The sequence below is a fragment of the Ursus arctos genome, chromosome X, assembly GCF_023065955.2.
Source record: "Ursus arctos isolate Adak ecotype North America chromosome X, UrsArc2.0, whole genome shotgun sequence".
Classification (NCBI taxonomy): domain Eukaryota; kingdom Metazoa; phylum Chordata; class Mammalia; order Carnivora; family Ursidae; genus Ursus; species Ursus arctos.
Window position 1 is genome coordinate 54,564,602 of NC_079873.1, and position 27,435 is coordinate 54,592,036.

The 27,435-nt window shown below is 39.0% G+C and overlaps 1 protein-coding gene across 2 annotated transcripts; it reads left to right on the top strand.

The window, feature by feature from the left end:
* Positions 1 to 238: 238 nt before the first annotated feature.
* Positions 239 to 27,309, top strand: YIPF6 (Yip1 domain family member 6). 2 transcript variants are annotated; one of them, XM_026485810.4, is made up of 7 exons: positions 239 to 767; positions 13,040 to 13,168; positions 14,493 to 14,571; positions 18,240 to 18,282; positions 20,086 to 20,211; positions 20,849 to 21,006; positions 22,768 to 27,309. In XM_026485810.4, the coding sequence occupies exons 1-7, from the start codon at positions 711 to 713 to the stop codon at positions 22,884 to 22,886; spliced, it is 711 nt and encodes a 236-aa protein (XP_026341595.1). In that variant the 5' UTR covers positions 239 to 710; the 3' UTR covers positions 22,887 to 27,309. The 2 variants fall into 2 exon arrangements, with proteins under 2 accessions (XP_026341595.1, XP_044235247.1); XM_044379312.3 differs by lacking the exon at positions 20,849 to 21,006 and having other exon boundaries at positions 536 to 767.
* Positions 27,310 to 27,435: the final 126 nt, after the last annotated feature.

Here is a 27,435-nt window from a genome sequence, read left to right on the forward strand (position 1 = left end):
TACAATAATCACCCTCTTTAAGACCTTAAACATTTTTAGTACTTGCTCCAAAACACTTAGCAATTTGAGAAGTTGTAGTGAGATTTACATTTTGGCCAACGTATACAGAGAAGCCAGCTTCGCCCCTCCTCAAAGCGGGTGAGGGAGAAAGAAAAGTTATCTTGTATAGTATATTTATAAAAGCTGCGATGTGGAAATCGGCTGGTGGCGGGGGGAACAAAGTGCGAGGAATCAGCCAGGCAGGAGCGACGGCGGAGGGAGCAGTTGGTCAGGAGGGCTTGATCTCTTTATTCAGGAGCACGGAAACGCGAATTTTTTCTGGGGCCGGGGAGGCGCAGGCTTTTTCCGTGAAGTGCAAGCTCTGCAGAGCCGCCCTGAGAGCGAGAAACGGGTGCGCGGGTGCGTGGATTAAAGACAAAAAAAAAAAAGGTAGCCGTGCAGCGATCTGAGGATTGGGGTTAAGTATGAAAGGGGGAGCATGTCTAACGGGACCTGTGGTTCCTAAGAAGCGAAGCGAAGCCGGGCGCGGCGACTCGGATCGCTCCCGGACACCCAAAGGCCAGGGACAGCGACGCCCCGGGACCGACGGCCATTGCCAGGCGCCTTTCGGTGACGCGACCGCCGCGCGATGACGCGCTGACCAGCCGCGGCCTCCACGTCTCAGGTTCCGCAAAGGCCTGTGGGAGCGACCCGGGAGAAGGAGGGCCAAGATGGCGAAAGCGGCCGAGTCTTCGGGAGATCCGGGGACGACATCGCCCAGGCCCCTGGTGAGCTTGGGTTCTATGGCAAAAGGGACTGAGGGTGAGGCAGAGTGCCCTTAAGGAAGTCTGGTGACGGGCTCCTGGCCTGAGAAGGCTGGAACTCCTTCCTCCCGGTAGGCCCGTCCTATACCCGATGCCAAAACCAGTGTCAACACTGCACCCGCTCTTTGGGTTAACCGCTTTCCCTCAGTCCTCGTTCCTTCCACGCCTTCTTGTGAAACTCCTACTCACTTTCCTGTCCTCTACTGTCAGGGCTTGTTCTCCCGTACATTGTGTTAAATGCCGAGCTTTAGGTGATTTCTTAAATATCTTTGTTTCTGCTGTCCTTCATGTTATCAAGTTCTGTCGCTCGTTCTTGTTCGAGTAGCAGCATTCTTGGATTAATGAGATTGCTTCCCATAGGACGTTATAACTTGATTATTGATTTGTTCAGTGACCTCAGTAGTCTTGGTTTAATCCCTGCCCTCCTTGTTGCAGCTCCTTGCAATGCTCTTCATGATGCTCAGCTCTTCATGATGCTATCTTGTTCCTGTCTGTGCAGGGGGTACGATTTGCTTTGCAAGTACAAGCCCAAAGCCTGGACAAATATTTAAGAACACAGGTTTTGGAGTTAAACTTACCTGGGCTGGAATCACCCGCTCTGCCTCTTATGAGAGTTTGGGCAAATCATTTCATGGAGAGTGTTTCTTCGTCTGTAAAATGAATGTAAAAATACCTGCCTCAAAGAGTTTTTAGGAAGATCAAATGATACAATTTATGTAAAGTGTCAAACACAATCAGTGTCATGAACTGAGGAGTGTAATTATTCAACGTTCTGGCCTAAGACCCCTCTTCTCAAATGGTATTCAGTTTTACAGCAGTTGTTTAATAAATGGTACATCCCTTTCCTCTGTTTTAAATTGACAAATTAACATAGCAGAGGACTGAACTGGGAGTCAGGTGAAATTGCTTCTAGTCCTGGTTCTGCTTACTAGCACTATTTTTTCATCTCTTCATTCACTCAACAAATATTTATTGAGCACCTACTATGTTCCAGGTGCTCCTTTAGGCACTGGGGATACAGCAATGAAAGAGAGTGAGTGGGTCCAAGTTTTCATGGAACATTTGTGAGTTTCCTCATTTGGAAAATGGGATAGTAACTCATCACAGAATTAATGAGAGTACTAATGAGCTATTATACACACAGTGCCTCGTGTGACATAGTTACAGGTGCTTAGCTCTTTTTAGTTCCTGTTCCACCTCTTTTTTAATGAAGTTTTCCCAAATTAATTTTAGTGGTTCTGGTAATTCATTGCGCAATGTCCAACCCACTTCTATTCAGTAGTGTTTATTGAACTCCCACAATGTGCAATGCATTATGCTAGCTGTTTTAGGGCATACAAATGGCTTGCCCTTATGGTGCTTACAGTCTCATACAGCAAAGGTACAATGCTAAAATAAGGTAGCAAATCAGAGTTACATTAGTAACAAAATTTAAAGGAAGATGCTATCATGTCCAATCTGGATGACAAAACAAGCTACAAAGTAGAAGTTATATTTGAGAGGGCGTTAGAGGGTGGGTAGGATTTGAAATTTCAGGTGAGCATAAGGGCTATCAATGGTTGAGCACCTGCTATGTGCCAGGATTGTACTAGACATTCTCGCATATTTTCTAAACTTCACAGCAACCATTTCAGTTAGGTGGTTTTTAAAGTGTTTTACTTGCAGATGAGGAGAGGAGACTCAGAGAGGTTTGATGATTTCCCTAGGGTCTTAGAACCAGTTAGTGGCCAGGCCTAAAATTTGAAACTAGGCTTGCTTCTGAAGCCCGGATTATTTCCATTAACACTGCACAACCTCTCATGGGTGAGGGTACAGAAGTTGGGAAGTGTTAATGTATTTATGGAACAACAGGTAGATCACTTTGGCTAAAGTACAGGGAAGTCTTAGGAGGTAAGCCTTAAAAAAATAAGGCTACTGAATTAGGGAGGCAGTATGAAACAGTGATTAGGAATTTGTGCACTGGGGTCAAATTGCCTAGGTTTGATTCTCAGCTCTGCCATTTAACCTCTCCATGCCTTAGGTTCCCCATCTGTAGAATGAAGATACAGTAATAATTAGCTCATAGGGTTGTTAGGTGGATTAAATGAGTTAAGACATGTAAAACACTTGGTAGAGTGCCTGGCACGTAATGATCATGCAATAAATGTTATTTCTTCTTATTGACTACTAAGTTTGGAGGTTTAATGGGCAATGAGGAGCCAGTGGAAATTTTTGAGCAGGGAAGGATTTAAAATCATGAATTTGACAAAATAATTGAGGGAGAGTTACCATGAGGAATACTTGGAATCTAGATCAGCGAAACCAGTAGTTCTAGGAACAAGTGATTTGCTACCTGGACTATAGCAGTGGTGGGAGTCATGAAGACTAGAGACAGGCAGGATCCTTGAGGGTTTGGAGTGCTAGGGAGAATGTCTTGGATAAGAGTTTTTTGAACTGTAATGTGCGTAACAATCATCTGGGGGAATCTTGTTAAATCGCAGATTCTGATTTGGTAGGTCTGAGATGAAACCTGAGATTCTGCATTTCTGACAAGCTTCCAGGTGATACTGCTGCTGCTCCCAGTGCCATATTTTGAAAAGCAAGGCTGTAGACAAATGGGAGGATACTGATGCCTTGAAGAGAAATATGTAAGAGGAGGATGAGGATCCTAAAAGTTGATTGATTCACTTTTGGACATGTTTAGTTTTAGATACTGGCAGGCCATCCAATAGATATCCAGCAGGCAGTTTGTCTAAAACCTGAACTTCAGGGCTCACAAGTCAGGACTAGGTTTAATTAGGAGTCATTTGCATAGAGTTGAGAAGACAGTCTTTGGTAGTATCTATCTATTGTTTGTTTGGGGAGCAGGAAAAAGAGCACTTGTTGACTCTTTGCTCCAGGATTTTGGTCAGTAGTATAACCCATCTAGTCCCACCTCCTTGCTTAAGGCTGCAGTCCCTGCTTCTACTGTATCTTTTTGGCCCTGCCTCTACCTGCTCCCCTCATTGGCCCAAGCCAGGCAGCAAAGTGTACACATGGGTTTCTGTGTACACATGTACATATATGTGCATGAGCCTACTGCACAGGGAGAAGAGAAGGATATTGGGTTTAAGTCACCTTTCATCCCCACTGAGAGGCTAGTCAGAGACCAAGTCCACTAGCTGAGGGCCTAGAAGTCCTGTTTGTCATATGTGGGGTTTGAATTCCACAGATCCTGGCTCAGCTCTCTGAACCGTATCACTAATTCTCTTGAGAAAAGAAGACTGAGGAAATATTGGCATGGGTGATAAGATAGGAATCACATGACACTTTAGTGACTGCAGTGGCTTTTTAAACCAATTAGCTGGAGTTAGGCCAAACTTCACAGGTTAAGGGCACAGTCTTCCACAAGACTGCCCTTACTTCAGACACCGGCCACAAGTTTGGATGTTCCCAGGACCACCCTTGCTTCTGACCTGCTGGCTGCAAATTCGGGGGTTCCCGTGATCCCCTCAAGCTCCATATTTCACTAGAATGGTTCATAGAATTCAGGACAGCACATACTTAAAATTACAGTTTTATTATAGCAAGAGGATACAATCCAAACCAGCTAAAGGGGGAGATGCATAGGGTGAGGTCTGGGAGGGTCCGTAACACAAAGCTTCCTTGTCTTCTTGTGGAGTCAGGACCATGTTAACTCCTTGATACATCGATCTGTGACAATAGGCAGAATATTGCCAACCAGGGCAGTGCACTCATCATGTATCTAGAGTCTTTGTGTTTTTTTATGATTGACTAGATCATTGACTCCTCCCCTCCCCAGAGGCCAGGTTTATGTCACAGGAGTCAAAGCTTCAACCCTCTGATCTTGTGTTTTGTCTGTCTGGAATGGTTTGCCCCCATGCTGTCATCTCATTAGCATAAACTGTCTAGGGGCCTACCATGACTCACCCATTAGCTAAACTGTTAGGGCCCACCATGAATAACAAAAATAACACTATCATCTAGGAAATTCCAAGGGTTTAGAGGCTACCTTCCAGGAACAGGAGACAAAAGGCAGCCAAATTCTTCATTATACAAGTGATAGAACTGGAATTGACCCCCTGGGAATCTTGAACTAGAGCTAACATGTATCTAGCCCCTGCTGTGAGCCTCCTACTAAGTGCTTTACACAAAGTAATGCATTTCTTCCTCACAACAACCTGTGATGATGATACTATTCTCTCAGTTTTATAGATGAGGAACTGAGGTATGGAAAGGTTAAGGAACCTGCTCAGTGTCACATAGATAGTAAATGATAGAGCTGGATGGCTTCCTGCAGCACTCTTAACCAGTACTCTCCAAATATCATATGTTGAGCATTGACCGTGTGCTAGGTGCAATGCTGGTGTTACTAATTCTTACGATGGTGTTGTCTCCAAGTGAGGGCAGAGCCCAGTTTGGCTTTGAAGCTCATCCCTTCTGTACTGTTTTGCCTTCCCTAGCAGTTGCAGGCAGCATGAAAACTCAAAATAGCAATCCTGGAGCTTGAAAGGTCAGTGTCATAGTAGTGAGAGAATACAGCTTCAAAAGGGGTGGTTTACATATTAAGTGCTGAAGAATATTTAGAGGGTGAAAGGATCCTTGTACTTCTTGATTAGGAGGTCACTGTTACAGAGCCATGGGGAAAGTAAAGTTGTGGGAAGGCCAGTGCCAAATTACAAAGGATTAAGGGAGTGGGCGCATGCAGAGCAATTTGATCAGGGAGAGGAGGGGAAGGAGAGTAGTTTGAGGGAATGGCAGAAACAAGGAAGTGATGTATTTAAAAATTGTATTACAAAAGCTTTTAAGTATATAAATAAAGAGTGGTCTGATGAACCCAGGTACCTATCAAAATTCTGCTATTCTTATTTCATCTCCCCAACATTTTTTTTTCCTGGAGTATGATTTTTTTTGTTTAATCTTTTTTTTTTAATTTATTTTTTGAGTTCAAGTATAATTAACATACAGTGTTATAATAGTTTCAGGTGTACAATATAATGATTTGACAATTCTATACACATCTCAGTGCTCATCACAGTAAGTGTACTCTTAATCCTCTTTATCTTTTTCACCCTCCCCCCCCAATCAACCTCCCATCTTGCAACCACAAATTTGTTCTCTATGTTTAAGAGTCTGGTTTTCCGGTCTCTTTTTTTTCTTTGTTCATTTGTTTTTGTTTCCTAAATTCCACATATGAGTGAAATCATATGGTACTTGTCTTTCTCTGACTTATTTTACTTAGCATTACTTACCCTCTAGATCCATCCATGTTGCTGCAGATGTCAAGATCGCATTCTTTTTTATGGCTGAATAATATTCCATTGTACAGATATACCACATCTTCTTTATCCATTCATCTATCAGTGGACACTTGGGTTGCTTCCATATCTTGGCTATTGTAAATAATGCTGCAGTAAACATAAGGGTGCATATATCTTTTCAAATTAGTGTTTTTGTTTTCTTTGGGTAAATACCCACAAGTGGTATTACTAGATCCTATGGTAGTTCCATTTTTAATTTTTTGAAGAACCTCCATACTGTTTTCCACAGTGGCTGCACCAGTTTGCTTTCCCACACAGTGCACAAAGGTTCCTTTTTCTTTGGAGTATGAATTCTAACCTGTTTGTTTTTAACTAATTTTATACATACAGGAAAGCTGCAACAGAGAGTTCCTATATAGCCCTTACCCAGTTTCCTCTGTTAACATTGTACATAACCGTAGTACAATGATCAGAATCAGTAAATTAACACTGGCACAATAATATTAACTAAATTACAGAGCTTGTTTGAATTTTATCAGGTTTTCTACTAATGTTCCAGGATCTTATCCAGAATCTCACATTGCCTTGAGTTGTTATTTTTCCTTAGTTCCCTTCAATCTTTAATGGTCTCTCATTGTCTTTCGTGATCTTTTCTGAGTGTTTAAAAGCAAATCCCAGACATATCACTTCACCTACAAATACATCAGTGTGTTTCTCTAACAGGGAAGGATGTTTTTTGTTATCACAATAACAAAACTAATTTCTCAGTATCACCTAATCTCTGCTGATCATCTCACAATTTTCTAAAAACGTGTTTTTATAGTTTGTCCAAATTAGGATCCAAAGTCAACAAATTGCATTTGGATAATAAGTCTCTTAAGTTTCTCTTACTAAATAAATGTTCTCCTATTTTTAATGTAATTTATTTGTTTAAATTCAGTCTTTTGTCTTGTAGAATTCTCCACTTTCTGTATTTGGCTGATTGTATACTCATGGTATTTTTAGTATGTTCTTCTATCCACATATTTCCTGTAAACTCTAAGATATAGAGGCTTGATTGTATTCAGGTTCATTTCGCATGGAGGAGGGGCAAGAATAAAAAAGAACTGACATGGCCCCTAAAATTAGAAATATTTGTTTTTTAACTATTTAGTAAGAAAAGTTTCAGAGACATACAAAAGTACAATGGTAAAATATACCCTCAGGTACCTAACCTTCAATACTTATGAATTTATGGCCAATCTTCTTTCTTCTATAGCCCTATCCATTTCCCTTCTGTACTATTTTGAAGCACATCTCAGGTATCATTACTTTAGTAAATATTTAACATGTATCTCTAAAAGAAAAGAAGTCTGTTTTTAAAGAACATAACCACGATATCATTAGTACATCCAAAAAATTAGTAATTCCCTAATATCAAATATGTGGTCAGTGTTCAAATTTCCATTTATCTCCTAAATGTCATATTTTTATGATTTAAAATCTGGCCCACTATGTATTTTTATAAATAAGGTTTTATTAATTGTTTATGTCTTGTCTTGGACTGCTTTCATGCTACAGCAGCAGAGTTGGGTAGTTGCCACAGAATCTACATGGCTCTGAGAGCCTGAAACACTTACTTTTGGGGCCCTTTACAGAAAAAGGTTTGTGACCCTTGCTCTAGGCAATCATCTTTTAGAATAATTTAAAACAAGAAGAAATGTGGGGCATCACGTTGCCAGATTTCAAGCTATACTACAAAGCTGTGTTCACAACAACAGCATGGTACTGGCACAAAAACAGACACATAGACCAATGGAACAGAATAGAGGACCCAGAAATGGACCCTTGGCTCTATGGGCAACTAGTCTTTGTCAAAGCAGGAAAAAACATCCCTTGGAAAATAGACAGTCTCTTCAATAAATGGTACTGGGAAAATTGGACAGCTACATGCAAAAGAATGAAACTTGACCACTCTCTCACGCCATACACAAAGATAAACTCCAAATGGATGAAAGACCTCAATGTGAGACAGGAATCCATCAAAATCCTAGAGGAGAACATAGGCAGCAACCTCTACGACATCAGCCACAGCAATCTTTTTCATGATACATCTCCAAAGACAAGAGAAACAAAAGAAAAAATGAACTTGTGGGACTTCATCAAGATCAAAAGCTTCTGCACAGCCAAGGAAATAGTCAAAAAAACTAAGAGGCAGCCCACGGAATGGGAAAAGTTGTTTGCAAATGACAGATAAAAGACTGGCATCCAAGATCTACAAAGAACTTCTCAAACTCAATACACGAGAAACAAATAATCAAATCAAAAAATGGGCAGAAGATATGAACAGACACTTTTCCAATGAAGACATACAAATGGCTAACAGACACATGAAAAAATGTTCAAAATCATTAGCCATCAAGGAAATTCAAATCAAAACCACACTGAGATACCATCTTACGCCAGTTAGAATGGCAAAAATGGACAAGGCAGGAAACAACAAATGTTGGAGAGGATGTGGAGAAAGGGGATCCCTCTTACACTGTTGGTGGGAATGCAAGTTGGTACAGCCACTTTGGAAAACAGTGTGGAGGTCCCTTAAAAAGTTAAAAATTGAGCTACCCTATGACCCAGCAATTGCACTACTGGGTATTTACCCGAAAGATACAGACGTAGTGAAGAGAAGGGCCATATGCACCCCAATGTTCATAGCAGCATTGTCCACAATAGCTAAATCGTGGAAGGAGCCGAGATGCCCTTCAGCAGATGACTGGATAAAGAAGATGTGGTCCATATATACAATGGAATATTACTCAGCCATCAGAAAGAATGATTACCCAACATTTGCAGCAACATGGACTGGACTGGAGGAGATTATGCTAAGTGAAATAAGTCAAGCAGAGAAAGACAATTATCATATGGTTTCACTCATTTATGGAACATAAGAAATAGCAGGGAGATCGGTAGTAGGAGGAAGGGAAGAATGAAGGGGGGGTAAACAGAAGGGGGAATGAACCACAAGAGACTATGGACACTGGGAAACAAACTGAGGGCTTCAGAGGGGAGGGGTGTGGGGGACTGGGATAGGCCAATGATGGGTAGTAAGGAGGGCACATATTGCATGGTGTTATATGGAAATAATGAATCATGGAACACTACATCAAAAACTAAGGATATACTGTGTGGTGACTAACATAACAATACAAAATTATTATAAAAAATTAAAAATAAATAAAAAATATTTTTTTCTATTTATCTTTATTTTAACCACTACTGGAGATCTTCTCTTCCTGTGTAAATCCAAGTTTCATTCTGATATCATACTCCTGAAGATCTTTCTTTAACCTTTCTTGTAGGGTGTGTCTCAGCTTTTGCTTGTCTGAAAAAAGTATTTTGCCTTCATTTTTGATAGCTATTTTTCCTGGGTTTAGAATTCTGGGTTGATAGTTTTTGTCAGCATTCTAAAGGTGCTTCCATTTTCTTCTAGCTTGGGTAGTTTTGGGTGAATTGTCTGTTCTATATCTTGGTTCCTCTGAATTCCGTTTCTTTTCTCTGGCTGCCTTCAGGATTTCCTTTTTTTTTTTTTTTTTTTTTTTTTTTTTTTTTTTTTGCTTTTCAGTAGTTTGTGTCCAGGTTTGTGGATTTTTGGTTTTGTTTTGTCTTTAGGTATTTATCTTTCTTGAGTGGAGTTCTCTGGGCTTGGATCTGTCAATTGATGTGTGTCATTATTTTTGGAAAATATCAGCCATTATCTTTCCAAATATTTCTTCAGACACATTTTCTCTTCTTCTGGGATTTCAGTTATATATGTATTAGACCATTTAATATTGACCCACAGTTCTTGGATGCTTATTCTGTTTTGGGTTTTGTTTGTTTTTCTAGTTTCATTGAGATATAATTGACATAACAGTGTATAAGTTTAAGGTGTACAACCATGCATGATTTGATATATTTTTTTCTCTTTAAGATTTTATCTTTTTGTTTTAGTCTGGTAATTTTGACTGACCTATCACTGATTTCTTTCTTTGGCTGTGTTAAATCTACAGATAAAGCTGTCAAAGGCATTTTTCATCTGTTACTGTGTTCATTTGTTTCTGGCATTACCATTTGACTTTTACAGTTTCCATCTCTTTGCAGAAATTCACCATCATTTGTGCATATGCCTTTTCTTCTAGAGCCTTTAAGATATAAATCTTCTCTTAATTTTCCTCTGATAATTCTAACGTCTGGGTTGTCTCAGAGTCTGTCTGCTATGTCTCATCATAGTGGGTTGTTTCTTCATTGTGGGGGAGGCCTAAATTTTTTATATTAAATGCTGGCCATCATGTATAGAACAGTAGAGACTGCCTGGAAATGGCACATCTTTTCTGCTAAGTTTTTACAGTGGGGATTAAATTAGTCTGGTCAGGAGTTGAATTGTGTTTGGGTTTTATCCTTTCTGTGGGAACCTTCAAATTCCTCTTCTATTACATTGTGCTTGGGGTGGGTGCTAGATCACCCCAGTGTTTTTGCTAATGTTTCTGTTCTGTTCTCAGCTTTCTACACTTTCCCTTTGCCCTTGCATAAGATAGTGGTTCTCTCTCCAACCTCTAGCCCCTCCCCTAGCAGTAGACTGCTGTTGGTTTTGACTCCATACTTGCTAGCCTGGGGGGTGGGTTCTGGGAGGGGGGATTCTTTGCTGTTTTGGTCCAACCTCAGCCTTAGGTAGTCCGTGTATCCCTGTGTCTCCTGAGTGGGACTTTCTCAGTGATCCTGTTTCTCACCTAGCCGAAGGAGACTGTAGTGGTCTGGCCTCAGGATGTTTTCTTATCCCTCCCCCAGGAGTAGAGAGATTTGTCTTTTCCCTTTCCCCAGCCACAGTGGGTCTTCGCCTGTGCCCTAGAGACAACAGAGTTCCCCCAGAAGCTCTAAAGCTCTTATTCTGTAGGGGAGAAGGTCTGAGCAGGGCTCTTTGCTTTTCTCGGAATTGGCAGCTGCTCCCCTCCCCAAAACCTAGACCCAATGAAAGCTTGTGAAGACTCTGCAAGTGGGTGTGAACTCCCCTTGTGTCTGATGCTTCCAGGGATTCTGTACCCTCGTACTAGTCCATGTTTGGCCTTTAGCAATTCATTTTAAATTTTAGCCAAATTCTTAAGCATCTGTGTGACACCTGGTGTCATTCTGTGTTTGTGTTGTGCTACAATGTGCAGAGTAATGCTCATGTCCCATGTTTTCCTGGAAGCACCTCTCTTTTCCTTAGATTTTATTCAGGCTGCTTGGTTGCCATACAACCTCAGCTCTCTGATGGGTTCGAGGAAAGTTATGATTTTGTAGTTTAACTTTTTCTCGTTGTTCTAGTGGGAGGGATATTCTTTCCAGCTTTCTACATCCTAATCACAAGTCAAATTACAGTGTTTTAAAGTCACTTGACATAGTTGCTCTCTGTGTGGTTGTGCATTTAATTCAATATACGGTAGGTTCATTTGTTTCATTTTTCTTTCAGTCTTAAGGACTTCTTTTAAGTTTTAATTTTGTTTCATAATTATGTGAACTATTTATATGATTTCAAGTTATACATATAGAACAACTTCTATTTGAAGAAGCCTGGCTTCTCTCCCTGTCTCCTCTACCTTATTCCCCCCTTTCCTTAATAGGAAGCCTCTTTTAAAAAAAAATCATATGCCTTACTTCTTACATATGACGTGCGTCACACTGCATGATTTATTTTGTACACATTTCTTACATTTAAAAGATAACATTCAGGTCCGAGAGTGTATATTTGTATTCTCTCCTTTCTTAGGTAAATGGTAGCATATTATAGAAACTTTTCTCCACGTTGCTTTTTTAAATTTAACACTCCATAAATAGTTCTTTGGAGATACTCCCGATCCTTTTACAGCTGCATAGAACTCTGTTATGTGCATATCCCATACTTTATTCAAGTAGTCCTCTGTTGATGGGCATATGAGTTATTTTCAGGTTTTTGCTTTTACAAGTAGTGTTATAATAAATAGTTTTGTGTATATGTCTTTTTGTGTTTTTGCCACTTTGTCTTTAGACTCCTAAAAGTGGCATTGCTGAGTCAATGGGTGATCCATATATAAATTTGCTAGACATTGCCAGATTCATCTTCAGTAGACTGTAGTACCATTTTGTATCCCCACCAGACGTGTGTGAATGCTTCACCCGCAGAGTATGTTGTCAGACTGTTGGATTTTTGCCAGTCTTAACAGGGAAAATTTTTTATTACAAGTAGCTTTAATTTGCATTTCTTGTTAAAGGCGTGTTTGAGAAGTTATTTTTTGTAAGTTCTTTGAGCAACTTTATTCTTCCTCACATTTCAGTATACTGTCTTGTACTTCATTTACCTGCAACTGCTACCCTCTAAATATTGTGCCTGTTGGGCCAAAATCCATATGAGAAGGGATTGCTTTTGTTTTCTTAGGAACTTGAAGGTTTCAGAGTTTTAGTTACAATAATAAAATTTGGCAGATGAGCGTAAGAGTTTATAAGCTTGCAATCTTATAATTAACTTTGGAAATGTTATTTGATCTGATTTGCCAGGTAACCTATTTCCCTGTTCTTCCCAGTTTCCCATTAGTCTTCACCTAACATTCCTTTCTAGCCAGCAGAGGCCACCAGAGCCTACCAAGGAGCAGAAGAGCTACAGAATTGTGGCTGTGTGAAGATGTGATTGCCGAAAGGTTGTTTTCAAATAACTTTGCAATCCTGCTAGCTTGTACCACATGAAGGTTTCATGCTTGAAAGAAAGCAAATATTTGAGGGCAAGAAAGTGTCTATGGCATTTACTTCGTAATTTTTTCCGTCATATGCCATCTCCTTCTTTAAATTAAAAGAAATAAGCATTTGAGAATTTTTGTTGACAGCATTGTTTAATGGCTGGTCAACTAATACCTTACTTTAAAAACTGTGTAAGACCCTACAAAAAGATATAGTCACTACTCACTAGGAAATGATGTCTTTGAGGAATGCTGCAGTTGATTACAGACTTTAATTTTTTTCCCCAACTTTTCTCAGTTTGCAGGCCTTTCTGATATATCAATCTCACAAGACATCCCCGTGGAAGGAGAAATCACCATTCCTATGAGATCTCACATTCGGGAATTTGACAGCTCCACATTAAATGAATCTGTTCAGAATACCATTGTAAGTGAGACTAGCTGAGGGAACTTCTGTTCAGTATCATGGGACTAAATAACTATAGCACTTTGTTATTATTTTTGTTTGGCTCACTGATTTTCAGTATATCTTATTTATTGAAATTTAAGATTTTCCCCTGGAGCATAATTTGGTACAGTTGGAGAGCAGTTTGGCTATAATGAGTATTAAGAATCTTAAAATGTTCAAATATTTTTAAGCTGATAATTCTGATCCACATACAGTATATGGAAATTTTTTTAAAAATATTTTTCAAAATACAGAAAAATATTAATATACAAAGATGTTTATTACAGCACTCCTTATAATAAGGGGAAATTGAACAACAGAGGGGATGTCAGTTAAGTAAATTATGTTACATCTATGTGGCGGAATACTAAACAACCATTAAAAATGTATTTACAAAGAAGTGTTAATGACATGAAGAAATTTCTAGGTGAAAAAAATCAGGACGGAATTATCTCAACTATATTTTGACAGGTTATATTTGTATTACCATACTCTTCCTCAAATGTCTTGATTTTTTTAAAGACTTTTTAAAATTTATTTTAGGGGGGTTGGAATGAGCGGGGGGGGGGCGGGAGGAGGAGTGAGAAGGAGAAGCAGATTCCTCACTGAGCAGGGATCCCAACAGGGTTTTCGATTCCCAGGACTGTGAGATCATGACCTGAGCCACTTAGTCGCCCCTCAACTGTCTTGATTTCTTGATTTTTAAAAATCTGGCTTCTAGGATTCATTTACCAGTTAAATTGGGAATGTTGGAAATTAATTTGTTTTATATTGTGTATAATGTGCTAGCTAGGGAGCAGGCTAATTGGCCCTTGGGACTTCATCAGTTATGAATTGAAAGTCAGATGCCATGTTTTGCAGAGTATTTTAATAGTTCTGTTATTTTAGTTTCTTTAAGTAACATATTGGGACAGCTATATTTCTCTTTTACAGAGCTTTAAAGATCAAAACAGCTCGTGGATGTGGAAAAGAGTTAAATGTTGGCTTAAGGAGTTAATAAAAAAGTTAATAGAGCACTGGGTAGTATATTAGACTGATGAATCACTGACCTCTACCTCTGAAACCAATTATACATTATATGTTAATTAATTGAACTTAAATAAGTTTAAAAAAGAAAAGAAAAAAAGTTAATAGAAATGTCCTACCTTTCTGTTTGTTTGTATAGTGAAGGAGTTAAGCTGGAATTATAGTTCCCAAATTCAATGAAGGACTCCCAGGTTAAAAGAAATTTGAGCAAATTAAGTGAGGGGACTACTTGGTAACCTTGGTCATGACAGAACAACAAGTTGTTTATGTCTTTCAGATGCGTGATCTAAAAGCTGTTGGAAAAAAATTCATGCATGTTTTGTACCCAAGGAAAAGTAATACTCTTTTGAGAGATTGTAAGTATATGAGTTTTTTGAGGATTTGCTGTTTTTCACTGTACCTTATCATAAGTACTTGGCTAAATGTCTGTGATAAGAAAACTGACATTTTGCAGGATGAAAAAATATGTAAATGAATATGCAAATGAACATTTTGGAAGAATTTAAACATTTACAATGGAATTTCAGAGATTGGAAGATTTTGCCTAGTATGTTGTCTTCATCAAGAAATACAGACTGTATGTCTTCACCTGCTATAACAACCACTGCAAAAAATATTTCTGGAAGCTGCAAACACATAAGGACTTTATTCAGCCAAAGAGCTGACAGTCTCCAAGGGAAAGACAAAATGTTTGAATTTTAAATTAGAATAACAGCTAATACCCATTAAGGATTAACAAATTAATAGCACCTTTATTGACATTTCTATTTGCAGAACTATTAGTCTGATGACTGCTCTTTTTGTCCAAGAGGTCTATCAAAACAGTGTTTGTAATAAATCATGCTCTTATTTAGAATTTATTATTAAAATTGTTAGACCTTTTATTTTTACTTTCATAGTACCCTTTATCAGAAAGATTGAATCAGTTGTTTGAGAATAGTAACAATGATGTTGTACATGAGTGTACCTTCTATTTTGGCAGCATTTCAGCTATAATGTAGGGATGTCAACTATGCGGCACATGGATGCAGCGTCAGAATCTTTTCTAACATAGTACACTGTGGGTTGGAGCTGACATGATTTGCTGCTGCTGGTATGTAGTGGAAAGAGCATGGACAGATCTGAATTTGAATAGTGGTTCCATCACTACCTCTGTAATCTTGGATAAGACAGTCAACTTTTCTGAGGCTCCGGTTTCTTCCTCTGTTAAAGTGGAGATGGTAACGTGGATCTGCTGGTGAGGATTAGAGATAATGCACATCAACCACCTCGCACAGCATCTGACATTTAGTAGGCACTCCATAAGTGGTAGCTGTTATTCTAGTGCCTTCGCCTCCCCCTACACACACACACATCTTTTTTAATCCTTACAACAACCTTGTGAAATAGGAGTTATTGCTCCTATTTCATAGATGAAGAAAATGACTCTCAGAGAAGCTGAGTGTCTGGTCAAAGATGACACAGGCAGGACTAGAACCCAATTTTCAAGTTCATTGCCCTTCCCGTTCTACCACTGCGATCCCAGATACGAAGTTATCCTTTCAACTGCTGCTGTGGTTCAGTCCAAAACAAGGTTGCTTCAGTGACAGTACAGAACCAGTGTATTATTTTGCTGATCGGTGATGATGATTAGCTGCGTCATGTGTTAAGGTCCATTCCCAGACCTTGTGGGGATAGACAGATAGGCTGGCACAAAGGGTAAGTCAGTCACGGCCCAAATTTGCACTTCTGCCCTGCCCTGTTAGCATAGCCCTTGGCAAAGTGGCAAGGAAAAAAATTCACTACTTAAAAACAAGTAAAAAAAACCACAATGCAGTATCACTTCACACCCAGTAGGATGGCCATTATCAAAGAAACAGAAAGTAACAAGTGTTGGTGAGAATGTGGAGAAATTGGAACCCTTGTGCATTGCTAGTGGGAGTGTAAAATGGTACAGCTGCTGTGCAAAATGGCATGGTGGTTCCTCAGAAAATTAAGCATAGAATTACTATATGATCCAGCAATTCCCTTTCTGGATATATACTCAAAAATTAAAAGCAGGAACTCGAGCAGATATTTGTACACCCATGTTCATAGCAGCCTTATTCACAATAGCCGAAAGGTGGATGGATGGATAAACAAATTGTGGTATATCCACCATGGCATATACCATTTACTGATGGAATATGACTTAGTTTTAAAAAGGAGTGAAATTCTGATCCATACTACAACATGGATGAGCCGTAAAGACATTGTGCTAGGTAAAATAAGCCAGTCACAAAAGGACATATGTTTTTTTAAATTATGATATGTTAGTCACCATACGGTACATCATTAGTTTTTGATGTAGTGCTCCATGATTCTTTGTTTGCGTATAACACCCAGTGCTCCATGCAATACGTGCCCTCCTGAATACCCTTCACTCATATTAGGTTCCTAGAGTAGTTGAATTGATAGAAAGTCAAATGACAATTGCCGGAGGCTAAGTGGGGAATGGGAGTTATTATTTCATGGTTTGGAGTTTTAGTTTGGGAAGATGAAAAAGTTCTGGAGATGGATGATACGAAGGTTGTACAACAATGAATGTACTCAAAGCCTGGACACTTAAAAGTGACTAAAATGGTAAATTTTGTGATATATATATATATATATATAGGGAGAGATAGATCTAGATATATATAGATAGATAGATATAGATAGATATATCTATATATATTAAGAAAATAGTTTCAAAATACTGTTACAGACTTTTTATGAATTAAAAAAAACTCAGTGTATTTTTTAAAAGCCAGTGTATTAATGTCAGTTGTACTTGAATTCACTTTTTTAGTTGATAAGTTCAAAAATTTTTTTTAAAGATTTTATTTATTTATTTGACAGAGATAGAGACAGCCAGTGAGAGAGGGAACACAGGCAGGGGGAGTGGGAGAGGAAGAAGCAGGCTCATAGCGGAGGAGCCTGATGTGGGGCTCGATCCCATAACGCCGGGATCACGCCCTGAGCTGAAGGCAGACGCTTAACCCCTGTGCCACTCAGGCGCCCCGATAAGTTCAAAATTTTAACAAGAAAAATAATATTTTGTCAGAGTGGTAGGATTATGATTTTTCTTTATATCTTTTCCAAACTTTCCACAGTGGTGTCAAAATTACGTATATAATATGAAAAAAAAATACAATGTTAGTATGTACATATGCATACTTCTTTCAAGTTATGTACATATGAGGTTAAAGTTATAAATGGTGTATGTATCTTTTTTCATATCAGTGGAGGAAGGTAATTTTGCTGGAAGCTGTATGTTACTGAACTGTTGGCTGATGAATTTACCTAACAGCTATTAATTGAGAACCACTGTGCTTAGACTTGATGTTGGCAGGTCTAATACTTTTATTTTTTATACTTCTCTAATAGCTTTCATGTTATTTGCTAAGGTTTGACCTTATGAAATTACCAATATTGGCCTGTTTTTTCACCTGTAAGAAGAGCAATTCCATACTAGTTCAATGTAATGATTATAAAAGGGAAGCAGTGTGGCAGAGTGGAAAGAACTTTGGAGTAGGACTCAGAAGACCAAGGTTCTGGTCCCACCCCCACACCTAATTGTTTATATAAACTTGGGGAAGTCGCTTCCGTCTCAGCGTCCTTTCTCATATTCTTGAGGTGAACCTGATTATACTTGCCTTGTCTAGTGTAGTTTCAGTTTGATGGAGTGACTTGGCTCTAGTCTTTCTGAGGGTGGGTCACCTAAGTCTTTTGACTCCTGGCCCATTGGTCTTTATAGCATGCTAGAATGCGGCTTAATAGGTGGGAGAGGGGTGATTTGTGGTCTATGAAGTCAACAAAATTTAAAGGATGTATGAAGAAGGGCATTCAGAATCGGGGAGCAGGGAAGGCAGGTAGAGGGGTAGGAGAGGTGGGAAGTCTTGGGCAGACAGAAAGAGCCTTGATGTCTGAATTCCAGGAGTAGGAGAGGTGGATACTGGAATAAAGATAGTAAATACTACATAGTTGTTTCTTAACAGTCTTCTGTTTTTTTCTTGCCTTGTAGGGGATCTATGGGGCCCTTTGATCCTTTGTGTGACACTTGCATTGTAAGTACTTAAATTTCCTTCCTTTGTCATTTGAGATAGACTATACTTTTTTGTGTGCAGTTTCAAAATTGAGGAGAATTTCAATTATTTCATTTAGGAGTTCTGTCACATACCGTATGCCTTATGATTTAAATCTAAAAAGTCAAGTTGGTTTCCAGATCAATTCAAAGAGTGATGGAATTAAAGATGTGAAAATTGCGCTCTTCTCTGTTTACCGATAACTTCTTAGCCTGTTTTAGCCATTTCTGTTGAACTGACATTTGTTTACCTCATGCACCTCCCCATCATTAAACTAAATGAAGTAAATAATCTATAGATTTAAGCACTGTTTATTTGCAAACATAATTCATTTTAAATCTTAATAATAAAACGAATGAGAATAAATTAGAGTAGAAGTGGTAGAGTTCAAAGCAAGATCATGTTTCAAAGTTTTAGGCTTTCCGTACACATTGTATTTAAAGGGAGAGGACAGAAGAGCAAAGTTCCATTGGAGAGGGGAATATAAACATTGGTAGCATGGAAAATTGATTACTCTAGTTTACACACCTAGTGACAGAACTAGGATCACTTTCTGGATCTCCTGCCTTCGAGGCCTGTAAATGTTCTCCCATCGTACCATGCTGAAGCAGTAGAGATTCCAGACAAGTGATGAGTGCCAGCATTCCTTGCATCGGACTGTCAGGACTCAGAATGGAGTTCGTACAGCTGTAGAATACAGAAGCCTGTAGCAGGGTGAGACTTACTGTGTGACTCCTCTATACTATGTGATAAAAAGAGGTTGTGAGCTTGGTGTTGTTATTTTTCCGGAAAAGAAATGACACTGAGTCCAAGTGTTCTAGTCCACAACTCAAAACAGTTTATGTCTGTAAAATTCTTAGACAAAGAGAAGATATTTAAGTGACTATTCAACTACTCCATTTTAAAGCAATGCCTTTTAGTAATAATCTGTGTTTTGATTCAAAAAAATAAACTAAATAGGGTTATAGACTGTTTCCATTTTGAAATGTCAGAACTGGGGGCACCTGGGTGGCTCAGTCAGTTAAGTGTCTGCCTTGGGCTCAGGTCATGATCCCGGGGTCCTGGCATCCAGCCCCGCATCACGCTCCCTGCTCAGTGGGGAGCCTGTTTCTCCCTCTCCCTCCGCCCCCACCCCCGCTCATGCTTTCTCTCTTGCTGTGTTATCTCTCTCTCAAATAAATAAAACCTTTAAAAAAATGATAAATAAATGTCAGAACTAAAGCCTTAACTGAAAGATTACAAATACACATGTGTCTAAGGGCTAGAGAAGTAACCTAAATGTGTGTGGGATTTGATGACCTGAAGCACCTTGTGAAGGGACCTGCTGCTATGTCAGTCAACTGTTCCCAGTTGTTGCCATGTAGGAATGTAGGCCCACTGTTAGAAATTCTAAAGGTTTTTCAAAAAAATCCAGGAATAGATATTTTTAAGTGAAACCTCCCGATTTTAAAATACTGTCACTTGAATTTAAACCCACTTTAAGTCTTGTGTCTATGAGCCACATTTGATCCTTCAGTTTATAACCTCTGCTTGACCAAAAAGGTCTTTAGTAATCCATTTACACATACCAACAAGGCCAAATCAGGCGACCCTTGTAGTTCTGAGGCATTTGGAATTGGAAATAAGGGAGCCTTGCCAAATATTTCTGGCCTTTTGCTTTCGTACAACCTACATATTACAGATCTTCAGGTGAGGTTTAGGACAGCTCCCTGATTCAAAGTTTGCCTTAACTTTATTGCTCTAAGTAAAAGATGAAGCAATTCTCATGCCATTTTCTTGTCACAGAATGCTTCAAAGAAGCTCTATAGATAGTGAAAAGGATGGAGGGCCCCAGTTTGCAGAAGTGTTTGTCATTGTCTGGTTTGGTGCAGTTACCATCACCCTCAACTCAAAACTTCTTGGAGGAAACATGTGAGTATTATTAAAATGTACCTTTTCCCTAGCCAGGTAACATATCTTAGATTTTTAAGGAAGTCTGGCTAGTTAGATATTTTATGTTAAAAGAAAAATGAAAATAAATGAGGGCTAAAGAGAAAGTTCTCTTAAACCCACTGAACAGAGATAACGTAGTTTAACTTACCTTAAATTATCTAGGGTCCTCTGATAAGTTTCATATGCTCTCTCCAGCTCCTGAAATCACATGGAGACTTTTTTGTGTTAGAAGATTATGTCCATTTTGTGGAAGAGATGGTCCATAGCTTTCAACAAATTCTCAAATAGGTCTTTAAACTAGAAGAGATTAAGAACCACTGTCTTAGAGGTTCAGTGGGAGAAGGAAGTCTCTAGGAATTAGAGTAGATCATCTGGTACCCTAGATGATTGACTCTCAAGGAGTTTGAGAGGAAAGGAGGAAGAGTATGGGGAGAGAAAAATTAAAGCATATGCTTAATACAAAAGCCTATCCTCATAAAATCAATGTTCGGGTATAGGTATTATGTATTTGGAGGAAGGTAATAATCCACGATATATAGAAATCTCTGTAATAAACTGTGTCATGATACAGATCAGGTATATTTATGATCTTTACGGATGTATGTTATTTTTTTAGATCTTTTTTTCAGAGCCTCTGTGTGCTGGGTTACTGTATACTTCCCTTGACAGTGGCAATGCTGGTTTGCCGGTTGGTGCTTTTGGCTGAGCCAGGACCTATAAACTTCATGGTCCGGCTTTTTGTGGTGATCGTGATGTTTGCCTGGTCTATAGTAGGTAAGAGTGTACTTATCTCTGCAATAGCAAAGCAGACAAAAACATGAGTTAGAGACAAAGACCGGATGAGGTGCAGTGTAACTCCTCAGTCCTGAGTGGTATGATTCTTGCCAGTATCATCCATAGAACCCTCTTCTCTAAGTAGACAATGATAGGGATGCTGTCCATCTTACCTGAGTTGGATATCTGGACTTCTGAGATGTGGACAATCATATCCTTTCTTATTTATTCTTAAATAATGGATAGGGTCGGGAAAGGAGATTACCCTAGAACTAGCTCGGATCCTAGCATATAGGAGGCGTAGGTGACTTGAGAAATGACTTGGGCCTTTTCCTGACAAATTAATCATGATAAGAATGGTAGCCACCATTTACATACAGATTGCTTATTCTAGGCCAAGCACTGTTGTGAATGCTTTATATGTATTATCTCACTTAACCCTCACAACAACTCTAATAAATAAAAACTAGTATTATTAGTCACATTCTTACAGATGAGGAAGAGACCCAGTGAGGTTAAGCAACTTGCCCTAGGACACATAACTAGTGAATAAGTTTCAAACCCAAGCAGGTGACACACCTGTTTAGAACTGTATTATACCACTTCCCAGTATAGGTTGTTAGGTATATCATCACAGAGTACTCTTCTGCCTCAGTAGAAAATCCTGCCAAAGATTAGGAAGAGCCCATAGCGGAGGCAGTGATTGCTATGTGCTCGTGGTTGTTGCATTCCTAAAATTCTCTTAAAATTCTCCCTTCAACTAGAACTGTTCACTGGCTTCTTACTTCATGGGATAGACAGACTGCCTAATATTTTTAAGTGCATTAACATATCTTTGCTCTGGAACATGGTTAAAATCCAAGAAGTAAGGTCTGAGAGTGCCAGAATTGATATCATGAAGACTGTGTTAAGCTCAAGTGCTTTGCCCATGGGAGAACCCCCTCATTCCCTCACTTAGAGTCTGATAATTTACCATACTTGTAGTTCTGAATATCCAGTGTGCAGGCTTATAGCAGTTCAGAAAGTAGAATCTTAGAAGAGAGAGAGGCATTCCATTTTTTAATTCAGCAACTATTTCTTGAGCACAAACTATGTGTCAGGCATTGTGCTAGGCATGGTCTCTATCCTCAGAGTTCAGAACTTAGTGGAGCAGCCAGACATGTAAACACTTAAGGGCACTAGGTGTCCCAGGTGGGAGATGGAGGTCTGTGCAGGGTATGGTGGGGACACAGAGGAGGTAAGTGGGCAGCTCTTCCTGGGATGGCAGGATATGAGATGGTTGTTCAGGAGAGATTGCCCATGGAGGGTGATCACTGATGAGTGAAAGGAGGAGTCTCATTTCCGGAGTGGACAAGAGGGATGGCATCTAAAAGAGCCAACAACTTAATAATGAGAGCAATTACTCAAAAAGCACAGCAGTATGAGGCCATTTGCCGTAGGAGCAGCTCGCCTTATACATCTTTCTCAGCGTATTCAGCATAGGTCAGTAACTTCTCCGAAAAGGGTAGGAAGCGCCTTTTAGAAAGATTTTCGTGTGAAATGTTTGAAAACTTTCAAAGTATTGGAAACAAGTAGCTCTCAACTGTGTGGAAATCTGTGCTGCAGAATGCCTTTTTCTCTGAAGATCACAAATATAACGGAACTTTTGGTATAATTCTGTGTGCCAGACTATGCCAAGCACATTAAAATGTAGTAAATGTTAGTGGTTGTGACACTCTTACTATATTAAAGATTCCATTTTGTTTTGTTTGTTTTCTTTAGCCTCTACAGCTTTTCTTGCCGACAGCCAGCCTCCAAACCGCAAAGCCCTGGCCATTTATCCCGTTTTCTTGTTCTATTTTGTCATCAGTTGGATGATTCTCACATTCACTCCTCAGTAAATCCGGAAATGGAAATTAAAAATCAGTGAATCGAAAGCTCATCTGAAAGATGCAATTCACCGTGGAGCTTTCCCTTTGGCCCTCTTTTGTCTAATTTTGGAGGTATTTGGTATGCGAGGAGATCAGAAGGGAGCCATAAAGCACCATCCCTGCTTCTGTAAGGACTGAAGTTTGAAAGGCTGTCCTTTGCCTCTTGATGTTATTTCTTTAAAATACATAGTACATGCAGTATAGTGCTGCCTTGAGGCATGATAGGGTCACTGTGGTCCATTTGAGTGACAACCAATGATGCGGGAAGCACATGGATACATCCTGCAGGTTGAGTGGGATTAGCAACTGTATTTTCAGTTTGGAGAGTAGCGGTTCAGGTGCAGCTCTTAAACACATTGCCTTATGACTATTAGAATATGCCTCTCTTTTCATAAATAGGAATGGGTAGTCTCTCCGTTTTGTTGTATTTCTTTCTTAGGCTTAAAAAGGCAATGACAGAGGTTGGGAAGGGGGTTCGTAATTGGGGAGGAGAAAACATGCATTAACTAGTATTCAGATTTTGACTGGAGAAAATTCTGCACTTGTTGCTTTTTAAAAAAGCAAAGGACATCTAAAGAATCAGCTTCTTTAGTCGTTCTGTATAGTCCCCTTTCCGCCATGCTTGTTAACAGCACCTCAGTGACACTCTGGTTTTTAATCTTACTCCCTAGCTCTGAATATGTAAGCTGTTAGCAGTCAGTATGTAATTTTCCTTTCGTTAAAGCTCTCAGTGGACCAGTGCTTGAACTTACCCAAGTGTAAGACCTCAGAAATTTAGATTGGTAGGTCCTTAATGCATATTATCATTTGGGCACTTGCTTCTTAAGGGTAGAATGAGGCAGTTTGGATATAGCATAGCTCTAAGGAATACTTTTTTTAATTCTGTGTAGTCTGGCCTCTAACTAGAAAGTAAAGTTGTATCGAAAGCCTGCGTTTAACCTTGTGCACATGGAGGGATTTCGTGTTCTGATGGCTGGTTCACAGAACAACTAGATGTGTAGAGCATGACGGTGGATGACGTGGATTTACAGCTGCCACCTCTTCATAGGGGACTTAGCAGTTTTTTCATTAGATGTGCTTTTTGGGTCGGGGAATAGCAATTTATTTTCCTGGTTTTAGAGTTTATTTGTAAAGCTACTTAGCTCTTCTTTAGACAAGTACTTTTTTTGCACACGTGCACCTACTTGTATTCTCAGCTATTTATACACACAAGTGTGAAGGCTTTTCAGGGAGCAGAGTGTCTGGAAAGGCTGATTCTAAGCTAAACAGGGCTCCTTTAGGGTAATATGAGCTACTGCCTTCTATAAATTGCACATTGAAGAACTCTTAATGGACAAAAGATTAGGAGGCAGGCAGGAAACATTCATTGTATATATAGTTACTTATAAAGATAGGAATTTATTCCACAGCTTTTCTTTATCATGGAATCTAAATATTTATTCATTTTGTATCTAAAGACTATCTACACATAGATATATAATTTTAAAAACATATTTTCTCCATTCCCAGATGAACTAAGAACACTACTAGGACAAATGGGTTCTTAGAGTGTTATTAAATTACCGAGCATTACAAAGTTGGTCCCCTCTGTCCCAGTCTTGTCCAGAGGTTTTGGTTCTATATTTGTATTCATTTCAATTTCCCTTCTAAATTTTAAAATAAACCTGGTGAGCACAAAGCCAATTTTTCAGTCTTGAATTGATCAAGACAGTATTTTGAAACTGGTTCTGATTTTGAAATTGGTCCTTAAGTTATCATCCATTTCCATTGTCTGAAATTTGCTAATCTCTTACTAAAAATATCTCCCTTCCAAAGTTATTTCATAATCTGTCCCAATAGTTATAATATAAAATTAAAGAAATGATCATGTTTCTCAAAAGGGAATTGCCTACCGAATGTTACTCAGGCTAAATATTTTGGTCAGAAAGTTTTAAGGCTACAACTGGGGTGGGGGTTGTGTGGGTGGAGGGAGGGGGTTATTGTATTGGGTATTAAGGCAGCTCGTTCTGTGTATTAATCTGTTGCTCTGGGGTGACTTAAGGAATGGCTTCATTTGATTTAAATGAAGATGAGTAAAATGGAGATTGTCTTTCTGAAAATGAATGGTCAGTTTTATGGTATAAATGATTATTTTCATAATATATGCAAAAAAAAGTGCATTGCTCTCTATGGCAGAAAACCTGAGTATGTGGAAGTTGTAACCCTCAATACAGTTTTCCCTGGTTTGCTACAAAGGCACATGACTAATTATAGAAAGAAAGCTAGAAGAGAAGGGGCTTTTAACAAAGGAAACCCTGTTCTAGGAATTGGGAGGTTTCGTGCTTTAGGTGAAACTCAAGTGTGTCAGCATCATTGCCAGATGTGGTACATCTTTGCCGACTGTGGTGCATCACTACTGTCCTGGCTTGTCATTTGCTGCTCCTACTTCTGACATTGAGCCTCCGTTGTCACATTCTTTAGCAATAGGAAAGGTGAAGACTGGATGTAATTGCTGTTCAGATTACAAAAACTCAACCGATGCAAACTTATTTGAATGTGCAGTGTAGTCTTAAATGTCAACCATTAATTGTCAAGTCTTTTGCCTCTTAGGAGTCTTTTACATGAGCTAAATAGGATCTTTTTATTGTGATGGGTTTTTTCTGTTGTTGGGCAAGGTGGGCTTGTCACAGGGCATAGGACCAGTCAGCATTTTACTGTTTACTATATTTGTCTTTTTATAAAGTATCCCCCAGATGTGATTAGAAGGCTAGCAAGCCTGTATTTGAAGATTTAATTGTATACTTCTTATAATCTAACTACTTACTATACCTGGACTTCCTGTTTATTCCTGAATATGAAAATGAAAATCTCCTGTCATTTCAAATTCTTGGGTGACATCAAATCATTGAAATTTATCTAAACGCTATAATGATATGATCAGACATCCATTGCATGAGCTGTTTTATTCCAGAGTAAAATACTGAAATTGTTTTTCTTAATTAGACTGTTAATTTCTGAGACAATTTGGATAGAAATAAATGTGTGAATGTAAATTCATGTATGTAAATTAGAAATACTTTTCTAGATTCCGTGGGCTTTTATTGAAAATAAAGAATTTCTAGGGATTTACTCAGGCCATAGGATGGCCAAGTAATAATAATGACAATAATATTACTACTAATAATGGCTAACATTTATTGGGCACTTACATTGTGCCAGGCAATATTCTATTTTTTTAAGGATTTTTATAACAGCTTTATTGAGATATACTTTACCATAAAATTCACCCTTTTAAAGTGACGTACAATTAAGTGATTTTTCAGTATATTCACATAATTATGTCATTATCACCACTAGCTCATTTTAGAACATTTTCATCACATCACAATAAACTCCCATATCCAGTAGCATCACTTCCTTTTCCCTTTCTCCCCTTCTCCCCAGCCTCTGGCAACCACCAATCTGCTGTCTCTATTGATTTGGCCATGCACTCTTCTTAAGTGCTTATTATATATCTCCTCTACTCCTTAACATAAAGTGCTACAATTTTCATTTTACAAGTAGAAAATTGAGTCACAGAAAGGTTAAGTAAATTGTCCAAGGTCACACAGTAAACTGATTTAAAATAGGAAAACACTGTAGGTGGGAGCATAGTAGGACACAGTTTTGAATTGCATTGTTATGTACATGAAATGAATGTACCCCTTTCCCAGTTTACGCTCCCTGTCATTAGCCATTACACCCTACAACTGACTGGAGATAGATAACTTTCATTCTCCCCCCCCCCCGAGTAATAGAACACTATATTAGCATCTGAGAAAAACACAAGAGCAGTTGTACATTGGAAAGTGTTAGGTTTACTGCCCTCCCCCACCTTGAGCCCCTTTTGTCTCCTTTCCCCACACCCAACACACGCACACACGCACGCACTCCTCTCCTTTTTCCTGAAGTCTTGAGTCAAGTGACTTCTGCCTCTTTCATTTTAATTCTCCCAGAGGGATGGTTAATGCATCAAAATTTAACCTGTTTATTCAGGTGTTTATAGTCAGGGGAAGCATCTAGTCACTTATAATACCAATTATATTTCTAGGACCTCAGAGAGCAGTAGTGTGAGAATAAAATCCTTTTTTACTTGGTTTAAACTAGATGGGGGAAATAACAGAGTAAGGGCTTTGCCTTAATGAAGTCAGTGGTTCCACCTGGTAGAAAGTGGCCACACGCTGCTCTTGTTCACTCTGTTCTGTTTCTTTCAGAGCCTTTGTACTCTATGCCATCACGGCTGGTAATTTCTTGGTTCTCTTCAATACTCCATTTTAATCCTGATCTTTCCTGTAAATAATGAACCTGTGGAAAAAATAAATCTGTAAAATGATTTGTGAATGTTAAATGTGCAAATAAAAACACTGGAAAAGGAGATTTTGTACGTGCCTGTTCTTGAGCTGAAAGACGCAGAGGTATTTGCTGCATACTGTTTTCAGATGTAATACATTGTCATCAGACAATGCTGAACGCTGTGTAGGATTGCACAGGCAGCAAGTTA

Bases quoted from the DNA above. Each gene is read 5' to 3' on its own strand.
- YIPF6 (XM_026485810.4), top strand. From the start codon at position 711: ATGGCGAAAGCGGCCGAGTCTTCGGGAGATCCGGGGACGACATCGCCC. The intron at 768-13,039 runs GTGAGCTTGGGT...AACTTTTCTCAG, and splicing joins CGACATCGCCCAGGCCCCTG to TTTGCAGGCCTTTCTGATAT. The intron at 21,007-22,767 runs GTAAGAGTGTAC...TGTTTTCTTTAG, and splicing joins GTTTGCCTGGTCTATAGTAG to CCTCTACAGCTTTTCTTGCC.